General features: G+C 32.5%; 3 protein-coding genes across 5 annotated transcripts; 2 read left to right on the forward strand and 1 right to left on the reverse strand.

Annotated features, from left to right (window-relative positions):
- LOC143186719 (glyceraldehyde-3-phosphate dehydrogenase) lies at window positions 1–2,588 on the forward strand. The gene is made up of 7 exons (XM_076390439.1): window positions 1–78; window positions 153–276; window positions 526–641; window positions 1,086–1,349; window positions 1,531–1,691; window positions 1,946–2,140; window positions 2,289–2,588. Exons 1-7 carry the CDS (start codon window positions 1–3, stop codon window positions 2,404–2,406), a joined length of 1,056 nt encoding a protein of 351 aa, XP_076246554.1. The 3' UTR covers window positions 2,407–2,588.
- A 255-nt stretch (window positions 2,589–2,843) lies between these two features.
- LOC143187166 (glyceraldehyde-3-phosphate dehydrogenase 1) lies at window positions 2,844–6,177 on the forward strand. Its single transcript, XM_076391209.1, has 5 exons — window positions 2,844–2,899; window positions 4,222–4,321; window positions 4,530–4,769; window positions 4,849–5,103; window positions 5,183–6,177. The coding sequence occupies exons 2-5, from the start codon at window positions 4,244–4,246 to the stop codon at window positions 5,609–5,611; spliced, it is 1,002 nt and encodes a 333-aa protein (XP_076247324.1). The 5' UTR covers window positions 2,844–2,899; window positions 4,222–4,243; the 3' UTR covers window positions 5,612–6,177.
- A 135-nt stretch (window positions 6,178–6,312) lies between these two features.
- Window positions 6,313–12,155, reverse strand: Reps (RALBP1 associated Eps domain containing). Of its 3 annotated transcripts, none has more exons than XM_076391207.1 (5): window positions 11,623–12,155; window positions 9,457–10,744; window positions 9,303–9,367; window positions 7,974–8,076; window positions 6,313–7,884 (listed from the first exon to the last, which is right to left on the reverse strand). In XM_076391207.1, the coding sequence occupies exons 1-5, from the start codon at window positions 11,794–11,796 to the stop codon at window positions 7,700–7,702; spliced, it is 1,815 nt and encodes a 604-aa protein (XP_076247322.1). In that variant the 5' UTR covers window positions 11,797–12,155; the 3' UTR covers window positions 6,313–7,699. The 3 variants fall into 3 exon arrangements, with proteins under 3 accessions (XP_076247322.1, XP_076247320.1, XP_076247323.1); XM_076391205.1 differs by having other exon boundaries at window positions 7,974–8,181; XM_076391208.1 differs by lacking the exon at window positions 11,623–12,155 and adding an exon at window positions 11,228–11,356 and having other exon boundaries at window positions 7,974–8,181.
- Between the last annotated feature and the right edge of the window lie 130 nt (window positions 12,156–12,285).

Below are 12,285 nucleotides of genomic sequence, written 5' to 3' on the forward strand. Positions count from 1 at the left end.
ATGGCAACTGTGGGAATTAATGGATTTGGTAGAATAGGGAGAATGTGTCTTCGAGCTTGTATAGAGAAGGATGTCGACGTAAGAGTAACAATTTAAAATATATAATCGCACATATATGAAATAAATCTTAAATAATTTTATTATTCCATTAGGTTAAGTTGATCAACGATCCATATATCACAACCGACTACATGATATATTTATTTAAATACGATTCAACCCACGGAAATTATCCCTTAAAGTTGGAATGTGAAAATGGGTGTATCCTTATTGCAGGTATATGTAATGTGTTTTTTATAATATTCAGTAATTAGTTAAATCATATGCAATTGTAAGCATTATATTTTACATGAAAGCAATTTATCAGTTGTTAAAAATCGAATTTAAAAATTAAATAATATTTAAAATTGCATATCTTATAATTATTGGGATTTCTTTTTCTTTTATTTTATTAGAAACATTCTTGACGTATATTCTTTAATGTTTTAATTGAGTATTGATAAGTTAACTAATCATTTTTCTTAGATAGAAAAATTTCTACATCACAAGAAAAAAATCCATATAAAATAAACTGGAAAGATGCTGGTGTAACTTATGTAATTGAAGCTACTGGGGTATTCAATACCTTAGAGAAAGCAAGTGTAAGATACAAAAAAGAATGTCTTGATACATATTTTATACTCAACTAAGTTTTTTTTTAAATTAGGCACTGTAGTTTGTAGTTTACATTGCATATTTTTTAATTCACATTTATATATAATTTAAAAGAATATAATTTATTATGAAGTGTTTTACTAAAATTACAAAGAAAAATTGTATTTTTTGATGTAGAGAATTAAGACAGATTTATTAATCACATTGTAGTTGATGTATTTAAAATTTTCATATTACCTACTGTAGTTAATTTAGAGATACACAAAGTATTTCACAAATTATAACAATAATTATATGAGTAGTTTATTCTACAATTTCAATGTACATTCTCAGAATAAAATATCATCTTTCCCATTATATTAACATTTTTACCTATATTATGTATACAATGTATGCAATAGTAAAATAGTTATATACATATTTAATTCTAGTTACACATGGATGGTGGAGCTAAAAGAGTAATTATCACTGCACCTTCTGTTGATGTACCAATGATAATTTATGGTGTAAACCATACTTGTTATGATCCAAAAAAGAGTAAAGTAGTATCAGGTGCTTCTTGTACAACAAATTGCGCAGCACCAATTATCCAAGTAATGCATGACAAGTTTGAAGTAATTGAAGTAATGATTAGCAGCATACATGCTCTAACATCATCGCAGAGAACTTTAGATGGTCCCATAGAAAGAAGAAATGTAATTAGCAAATATTGTATTATAAACTTCATGAATTACACATCTTATATGTATTACTATCATAATGCTTCTTTCAGATTTATTTGTTTTGGAATCATAACAGTTACTATGTAAAATACAAATGTGTATTGTTTCATTGCTCTACATTACTATATAAATTAGACTTATATTTTAATTGCAGCTATGGAGAGATGGTAGAGGGGCTATTCAAAATATTATTCCAACATCTTCGGGTGCAGCTAAATCATTGGATAAGGTTATTCCAGAACTGAAGGGCAAAATTTCTGCAATAGCTTTTAGGGTACCAATCCCCAACGTTTCTTTATGTGATATGACTTTTAGGTAACATAAGTGTATTGTATACATCATCTATTATTGAAATTTAGAATGAAAATATGAGTAAAAAATTTTTTTTATTTATTTAAAGAAAAATAGTAAAATAGTATAGAATTTATATTATTTGAATAAAAAGTTTTAGAAAACTAGCTATAAAAGGATAAAAGATTGTAATACATAAAATAATGATGTACTAAATATAGTTTACTTTGATTAAACTGTTAGATATGAATTGTTAAATTTTGTATATTTGATTTTAGAGTCAACAAACCAACAACCTATGAAGAAGTAAAAGAAGCTATGAAAGAAGCATCAGAAACTGATCTAAAAGACATATTGGGTTACACAGATGACGACTGTGTATCATCTGATTTTAATAATACAAGTTACTCATGCATTTTTGATGCCAAAGCTGGTATTCCCCAGACAAGTACATTTATCAAAGTTGTTGCCTGGTAATTTTAATATGTACTATTATAAGTGTTCAAAATTTGTGTCCTTTCATCCCAATTAATTATTGTTAATACTAAAACAAGATTTAAAGATATTACATAATCGCATATGAAATATATTATTTAACTACAAAAATACAAATGTTTTCAGGTACGACAATGAATATGGTTATGCACATCGTATAGTAGATCTTCTACAATACATGTACAAAGTAGATTCTGGTGAAATACCAGTAGGCCCACAGAATATAGAACAAAGCGAAGAATAATTATTCACATAATACATAAATATATATTAAATAAACAACAAAAATTGTGAGAAATGACGGTGATGTACCTCATTATATTTGATACAAAAGATTTGATCTGATATGACTTAACACAAGAATCATTATTGTAAATATTATAAATTGGTATCAACTTATTTAATTTTGTCCTATATAATGTCTATGTTTCTCAAAAAATAAAAGTCGAACTTAAATCAATTGATTGCGTAAATAATTTATCCAATTCAAAATTACAAAAGAAACGCAATTTTGCTTTTTACTTTGTGAGAAGAATAACCGAAACCATTTAAATTTGGCTGTTTTTGAAGACGTCGATAAGACCATATGTCACGTGATCCGAGCACAGCCGACAACACACGAAAACAAAAATCGGATACGACGCATGCATCTAGGCTGACGCCGGTTATATTACCGTTTTCTGCCCTTCAAATGACACTGCTTCTGTGGTAACCGTTGGGTGAGGATCAATTTTCACGTAAGTTCAATAATTAACTTCATTTTGATTGCCACTCTTTTTATTCCTATAAAACTAACAAATTTTCATTATGCATCTTTTATCTAATAATTTGTATTAGTCCATTTTCGTGCATTCGTTAAGACCGAGCTAAAAATTAATTATTCCGGTTTTATGCCCGAAACTGAAGCATGTAAATGTACATATCGCCCATACTAGTTGATGTGACGTCATTTGAAATAAGCATCTTCCTGCAATTGCTTATCTATCACTAGGGCCTAATCCTATCCAGAGAATCTTCGAGAAAACGTGCTCCGTTGAAGTCGTTACATGTCCGAATCTGTCCCTCGGTATGTCCACCTTGATTTCGTGAAATTTCGTTTCATTCTGCTCGTTGCGTCCCTTTATCTTTAATTGCATTATAAGGTGCAACAACTATGTCTTCACGAACTATCTGATAAATATGTAATACGAATTATTTAAAGGGATTTGCATCACCAACCGGCTAATTTTAATAACTCGAGCACCCGCATTGTAAATGTAACAAGGAAATGTTGAAAGAAACTGTTCCGCAAATGTAATTCGTAATACTTTTTAAACATGTAACAGCAATTATCAATTGCTATAATGTTCTGCAGATTTTAGAATTGGATAATAATTCGTGAGAAAGATTAAAATACTAGGGATTTTTATTCGGGATTTGTATCGGCAAATCGTTTCTACATTTCGACTATTGATGATTATTATCTGATATTGTATAACTATTTTCTGTTTCGCTGTGATGCATCTTGTTACTGTCATTTTTATCAGTCATTATACCGACTATACGTCAAATTCAAATGACTGCAAATTTTTTGAATATTAGACATTTTATTGAAAAAGGTTACGTTTACCTTCAAGGACAAGTTGAAAGATATCTAATGAGACGTATTGACCTTGCGTGACCTTTAGAAACTTGCGGTTTAGTTAGATGAAGCTTTAAATTGGAAGAAATTTTTGATTTTTAGTCAATCATTTCTGATTCAATGATTTCATTACATATACGATATTTTCAATTAATTTAGACTTTAAAAGTAAAGAAAGTTTAATGATTAACTTAATGTTTCCCAATGTGGAAAATATAAGTAATAAATATTACAAACAGAAAGTTATAATAAGAAAATATAATTAAGTTAATATTAACTTAAAGACAACATCCGCATAACCTCACTTACAATGAATTTATTGCATTTCTCGTTTCGTCGAATGTTTCTACCCAAAGCACAAAGATTAATTGCTCATCATCAAAGGATATGTATTGATTCCAAAATATGGAACCGAAAAGTAACTCGTTTATTTTACAGTTGTCCAGACGACGACGACGACATGAGTAAAATCGGAATTAACGGATTCGGCCGTATTGGTCGTCTTGTACTTAGGGCCTCGATTGAACGTGGTGGCCAGGTATAAAAAGCAATTTGTTAATACTGGCTGGACTCCGAAATTAGCTGGGACTGCTACAATTGCGTACATCGTGTAACATGTAACATGATGATATATACAGCTTCAGCAGTATTAGCAGTTTCAGTTAAATTTTGGACTGTAGTCATAGTGTGCTTGTTTTTTTATTTTCATCGTTTTGAAGTAACTATAATAATCACAATCCTAACAGGTTGTCGCCGTCAATGATCCCTTCATTGGCTTGGACTACATGGTGTACATGTTCAAATATGATTCAACTCACGGTAGATTCAAGGGAGAAGTTAAAGCCGAAGATGGCTGCTTAGTCGTCAATGGCAACAAAATTGCAGTATTCAGTGAACGTGATCCAAAAGCCATTCCATGGAGCAAAGCTGGTGCTGAATACGTTGTGGAGTCAACTGGTGTCTTCACAACTATCGACAAAGCTTCTGTATGTAGAAGTCTATTAAGTTATAGACAGTCTACAGATAGACTTCATAAAAATAAACTATGCTATGTTATTCTTATAGGCTCACTTAGAAGGTGGTGCTAAGAAAGTCATCATTTCTGCTCCATCAGCTGATGCACCCATGTTCGTTGTTGGTGTTAACTTGGAAGCATATGACCCAAGCTACAAAGTTATCTCCAATGCTTCTTGCACTACCAATTGTTTAGCTCCTCTCGCTAAAGTTATCCACGATAACTTCGAAATCATTGAAGGCCTCATGACCACTGTGCACGCTATTACTGCTACTCAGAAGACCGTTGACGGACCTTCTGGCAAAGTATGTAAAATTTTTACAGTACTCTGTTTGTTGTACGTTAAATGTGTATTTGATTTAACTTCTGTTGTTTTTATTACAGCTGTGGCGAGATGGCCGTGGTGCTGCACAAAACATTATTCCTGCTGCAACTGGCGCAGCTAAAGCTGTGGGTAAAGTTATCCCAGCTCTTAATGGCAAGCTGACTGGTATGGCTTTCCGTGTACCAGTACACAACGTGTCTGTTGTCGACTTGACAGTAAGACTTGCTAAGCCCGCAACTTACGATGCTATTAAAGCTAAGGTTAAGGAAGCTTCTGAAGGACCTTTGAAGGGAATTCTGGGATACACAGAAGATGAAGTTGTATCTTCTGACTTCATTGGGGATAACCACTCCAGTATTTTCGATGCTAAAGCTGGTATTCCTTTGAACGATAACTTCGTTAAGTTAATCTCGTGGTACGACAACGAATACGGTTATTCCAACCGTGTAATCGATCTGATTAAGTATATTCAAACTAAGGACAACTAAGCAGTATCTCATGTGCCCACGTGTAATACATTCATAACTATTTCTGTATGATGTTGTATCATACCAACATATCGTTGTTGTATGAATACTTCAGATTGAAAGATGTTACAATTAGATGATAGAATTTTCGAGCAGAAATTGAAAACATAAAAGAGAAAATACTTTAGCATACATTTCTTGTCGCACAGATAACGTGGAATAATTAACGTTTGCATAGGCATCTATCGTTTAAAACCAGTGCAAGATGAAAGATTTTGAAGTTCCTTAGATTACTTAATCTGAATTTTGATTTATAGTTGCCGATACTATTCGCAATTAATCTGAAAACATGAAAGGAAGTATAATGTGCATGTACGAAAGGTACATGGTGACATATGTATACACAAGTCATCGTCTTCATGTGTTGTATTATCTAGATACAAATAATGTATGTTAGATGCAATTAATTTTTATCATCAGTCATTCAATGTTCACGATAGTGACGTAAAAATATTTATGATTTCTTTCTTGTAACATTAATGTTATTTATCATTCATTGACATCAATAAAAATTGTTATGAAACTAAGAGGTCGTTTTATTTAATTTCTTTGACATTCGTTTATCTTCATATCGTTACATTTTTACACGATTACACGAATAAAAGGAATAAGTAGATAACAATTTTATATAATTTTTACACAATATCTATACATTTATAAAAGAGTTTTTTTTCGAATAATTGATTGAAACATTTATTTCTTAAATATTTTCAACGACAGGACAATTCTTTAGTCACCAATAACTGTCGTAATATTAATATTAAAATATTGTATTATATGGCACAAGGAATTGTTATTTAACATTTCTTAATTAATATTAAAACACCATTCGTTAAAAGGATCTATTAAGTGAGAATCTAATCAAAAACAGTACCTCTGTGGCGATAAAATATTCATTTAGCTGCGTAAGCAAAATAGCAAACAATACGATATCATTTTCTTCAGATTGGAAATTATATATTTAATAGTACGTATTTTTATAAAACAAGATTAGTAGAACATGTAAATTAATTTAAAATTGAACATTTTTTTTCGAAGTACATTTATTCTCTGAATGTTCTGTTCCTGCAGACCTTGTTTTCTTTCATTCCGTTTTCTAAACTCTATTGACTATGTACAGTTTCTATCACGACATGAAATACGCATTATAACACTTTTACAGGAATACCGATTCTCAGCTCTATGCCATGCTGTGAAAAGTTTGATTGTACAGCGATAAGAAAATACAGTTTCATTTTATCATCATAAACAATAAACACCTATCATTTGTCTTTACATGTTAACATGTTTCTGTAATTTTGCAGTTTAAAATAATCACCGAGCTTTTGCTGTTGCCCGATGCAAATGTTCAACTTTTATAGGATCCTTTAATGTACAAATAACTATTCATTAGCAATTCAGCACAATACTATGCATAAAAAATATAAGTTTTCGAAATGATCTAACATTGAAGTGTCGTAACATGTAAATGTTACATAGTGGCAGGTGATGCTATAATACTTGTATTCACACTCCTATATAACGCACACTGGAATTGTTGGCAGAAAGGATAAAATATGAATAATAGCGTAACCATAGGAATCTTGTTTCAAGATTTCTTTAAAATTTTTAATTGTGGAAATCTCTATTTTGTGAATGAAATATAAACATTTATAAGTATCAATAAACTATATATCACTAAATTATTAAAAATACATAAATATATGCTTGAACAAAGTATCAGTTTTCTGAATAAAGTATCAGTTCAACTGACTCTTTAAACATGAACTAACAACACTGGAAACAGATTAAACTCTGCCGACAGATTTCGTATAGCTTCTATTGATATCTGTTCGATATAAATTCTATTAGTAACAGATATTTACTGATATCTGTTTTGTAATATTAATTTTTGGTTACGCTAATTATTATGAGTATACAAGATTTTAATAAAAAGAAAGAAATAAGATTCTAGACTAGCACGACATACCAAATGTATGAATTCTCCACGAATTTAAGAAAAATCGGTATTTCACAGTTTGCAACGTTTACAAATAATGACAGATTACATCATGTTAAAAGTAAGAGTCTTGCACGAAGATTTATACGTTCCTGAAGCACGCTAGCTAATTCTCGCGTTAATTCTTCACAGACTAATCGCAGTTCTGCATTCTTCTCTCGTAATTCTTGCAACGTTAACTTTTTTGATTCTTCTACTTCGTCCTTTGGAGTGTCTTCTTCTCCTCCTTCTCGTTCTGTAAAAAGGAAGAAAAAAGGGAGACAGATTGCTTGGAATTTACAAAAATTGTTTAAAAAATAAGCGAAGAAAGAATAAGAAACTTACTTGGACTTGGTTTTCTATAAATATGAAATGCACCACAGACACCAGTAAATTGCTGCGTTTGGGGGATTACAGTTTCCAAAGGTGGATTTTCAGGTAGTTCGCTCTTTGGAGAAAAGTGAGAAAAATCAGCAACAAAACCTTGATTTTCATTTAGAAATTTTTGTCCCTCTCCCTCACTTTTTTGACCAACCAATTTCCGAGGTGAAGTCTGTGGTGAAGATATATGATAAAATTTTCCATTTTGTAATAATTTTAACTGTTTTCTGATTTTCCAAATTCATATAGTGAAACACTATTTTAATTGACTTACAAAAAAGTATTGTCAAAATTATTAGTAATATCGTAATTTTAATTTAGATATAGAATGTGAAAATAAGGATACTGACAGTGATATTGTATACTTATGAATACTTACAGAATTCCATAGTTATTACACAGTTAAAAAATCAAAAATAAATAAATTATATTTGTTGTGATTACTCAAAACAATTATAATAAAGATTATAAATATTAATAAAGTTTTTATAGATCGTATTTAAAAGGATATCTTAACGATTTATGAATTACTTAAAAAATAAGTTAAAATTAAGCACTGCTAAAGAAGATAGATTTTTTAAAAATATAATTTGAATTCATAAATAGCCCTACAAGAAAATATAAAGGTGTTGTATGTTAATTTTATGGACATTGTACATTTAAATTCTACAAGTGTAATGAACAATGCTGTTACTTTAAAACTATCTTTGTTGACTGATGAAATAATCTTTAAAGATAAAAGAAGCTGGAAAAAGTGTTACATATTTGAAATTATTGTGTAATATTTTTACATAAATTAGTAATAATTTTGGCAATATTTGAAGTAAATCAATTACGAGTTGATAGTCTGTGTAACATTCAGTGTGATTGGTTTTAAATGTATACACACAATTATTTTCGAAAGTATTGAGAATGCAAATAAATGTTCTATGATATGAAGGAGGACTTATTGAAATGATAATTATTTTAGTTTGTATAAGAAAAAATGCAACCAATTACTCATTACTGTTACTACTCACTTTCTTGTGTTATAGCGATTAAAATGTCTTTTATCTCAATTATATATAAATTAGATACAATATAACATTCATCTCAAATATTTTCTCGTGTTCTTAATACTTTGAAGATTATTCATGTGTACACATTTAAATTGAACATACTGTATAAACTGTCTGAAATATTTTGTATACGGATGCATGAAACGCAGCTCCATGAAACATAGATCTAATATATAATCATTTTAGTTTAATGTTTTGATACTTGAATAGTTCAAAAGTAGATAAAAATACTTACAATTCCAGGGGAGATTCTTGGTGGAACTAGTGGCGGCGCTCCAAGGAAACTTTGACCATTTTTCCCTACAAGAACGCGCACAGTTTGAAGCGTAAAACTTTGCTTTCACAGCCACAGATGAAAAGTATCGCAGAGTATTGGTAGCAACATATACCTAATTTATTAAGATCAAGACTAGAACTTCTTGCATGTGTTCTATATGGTCTGGGTGGTGGTGGAGGCGGTGGTTCCTTCTTTGGAGTTACAATAACAGATTCTTCAGGAGGTGGAGGTGGTTTTTTTATGATAGGTCGTTGCAATAATGCTGCTGCAGTATGCTGGAGATCCTCATCTCCTAATGTAGTGCAACTATTACTGTTACCATTTGCCCCAGAAGCAAGAATTGCTGCTTCAGGTGTTAAACGTAATGGTACAGGATGTAGAATTTTAGGATTTCTTTCAACGGCAGATTTTTGAAAGTCAAAATTCACTAACTGTAGTCCAGGGCTAGTGAGAGAACTACTGGTTCCAGTTGGCGAGTCCACAAATTTCGTCCACTCTTTATTAGTGTTCTTTTCACTAGTACCCGTTGAATTAGATAGACTTGATTGCATATTACTTGTAGTTGGTGGAATGGGTGGTGGACCAGTCTTTTGTTTAAGCAATGAGCTTAGTAAAGGTGGGGGTAAAACCTCAGGTAGAGGCACATGATTTCTTCTTAATACAACAAGGTGCATAGCCACTAAGAATTCTTGTAAACTTAATGCTCCATCTCTGGTTATATCCGCTAGCTGCCAAATTCGACTAAGTTCTCCTAAAGGAAGTCCAGATTTTTCAAAGAATGTCCTTGCTATAGGGCCATGTAAAAGTCCATCAGGATCCAACTGGAGCTGTACAAACTGGGCGGTATAATATTCACGTTGTTCATCACTAATTATCCATACTTCTTCTGGTGGGAATCCCGAACCATCACCATCTGCATCACCTTCATCACTGCTGTGACGTTCGGAACTCTCTTCTTCTGTCCCTAATAATTGTCTCTGTTCTTCGGATACTAATAATCCCTGCCAACCTCCAGAAACGGAGTCTAATATCGTTTCACCACTCATATCATTGTTTCTTTCTTGTATTACACTATTTGTTGGTGTTGGCGAGTCTGTACTGCCACCAGTTTCTCTTGGAGACTCAGCTTCACTTTCACTTTCTGTTGTACTTTCAGGAGCACGATGTCGACTTTTCATAGCTCTGTTCGAATCAGAACTTCTCCTACCATCTTCGTCTCCTGATGTTGGCCATGTAAATTTTGGCAAGGTTATAACATCTAAAGGCATTGTAATTAAGTCTTTACGAATACTAAGACCCGCTTGATGAGCTGCCACAAGTTTCAATAGCCCATAAAATTGTTTCTTTCCAAGATGTGTACCAATATGAGCTGCCTCAGTTCCAAAACAGATATCCAGGATCTATAAACCATAAAAATGGATTATGTCAATAACAAGTGAAGTAGTGTTTAACTTTTTGTCATTGTGGACAAAAATATTGACATATTTCAAAAATATAGTCTCTAATGTTTTTATGCTCTGAAGGTTACATTTTCCATAAAATAAAATCAATTGTATGTAGAAAGAATTAGACTTAAAATTTTTAGATCTCATTTTGTATGTGTAATATTTAATTTTAAGTAGAGACACTTGTTAATAAATCACACTTTAGTTTAATAATTAATTATTGTAATCAAAATGATGAGAAAGTGTGCTTAAGTAACAAATGAAGTTATACTTGAAACAGATTTCAAATAGGGCAATGCACCTGTTTATTTTATAAACATCTTCAAAGTTTTACTTCCCATCTCTAAATAGCATTATCATTTTTTAACTAATAAAAAACTATTAGAATAACGTACAATATATGACAGTATTTTAACCCAATTATTTTTAAAAACGTACGTTATTTGCGAAAACCGTTACTCATTCGAAATATTAGAATATTAATCAAGTTCAGAATAATACATGTTGACAATCAATATTGCGTGTTCGTGGCAACACTATACCACAGACAACAACGACAGACCTTCGAATTCACTTCATTTCACCTTTAAAAACAGAAAGAAACGATCGTTGCTGTCGTTCCTCGTCGAAAAAATTGCTAATCCATTTACGATGATTACATAGACCTAACCTTCTCGAGTTCCCATAATTTACCGATATTATGACTCATTGTGACACATTGAACGCCCACCTCGGCGCAGCTAAGCGTAACGCATGGCCTTAGTATTTCGATAACAAGCGCGAAAGAAGACCAACAGCTGACAGGTCAGGCACAGCGATTGAGAAAAATTTACCTTTATCGTAATAACCCCTGGCAAATTCGCCGAGCGGAGGAGCTCGGCGACCTTTATCACCGGCACGCTCTCGCTGTCAGTGTTTTCGCAACAGTAACTGAAAATATCCTCGTAGTACTGGTGCTCGGTCATCGTCAGGTGAAGGTTCGCCATCGTAATCGAGTCCCAATCCATCTTCGCGACAAGTCAGAGCAGAGCAATGAACCGCTTCGACACTCGTTACGTATAGACGGGGTCCGTTCTCTTTCCGCGCTCTCTTTCTCTTTCTCGCTCCCTCTCCCTCCCTTTTGCAATCGTTCCTCTGCACACCTTTCGCCGTTGTCCTTTCCGTCTTCGACACGGTCTGCTTCACGAGACGATCGCGATCGGCGCGGTCACATCGCACGATAATACTGTAGCTTCGGTGAATCCCGAGGAAACGCGAGACGCAACGTTTGGAAGCTATATCTTGCGCATCGCGAAATTACCGCTCGACCGCCATTTTTCCGTTCCCTCGGCGTTTGACATTACTAGTTATAATCCATACGTATATACTATTCGCAGCACGTTACTGACATTTCTACGGTAGATGCGCATTAACTTTGGTTATGTACCAGCGCGCATACTCTACTGCGCATACCGCCCTTCTATCGCGACGCTCACGCGGGCTTTTCAATTCTTGTG

The sequence above is a fragment of the Calliopsis andreniformis genome, unplaced genomic scaffold, assembly GCF_051401765.1.
Source record: "Calliopsis andreniformis isolate RMS-2024a unplaced genomic scaffold, iyCalAndr_principal scaffold0022, whole genome shotgun sequence".
Taxonomy (NCBI): Eukaryota; Metazoa; Arthropoda; class Insecta; order Hymenoptera; family Andrenidae; genus Calliopsis; species Calliopsis andreniformis.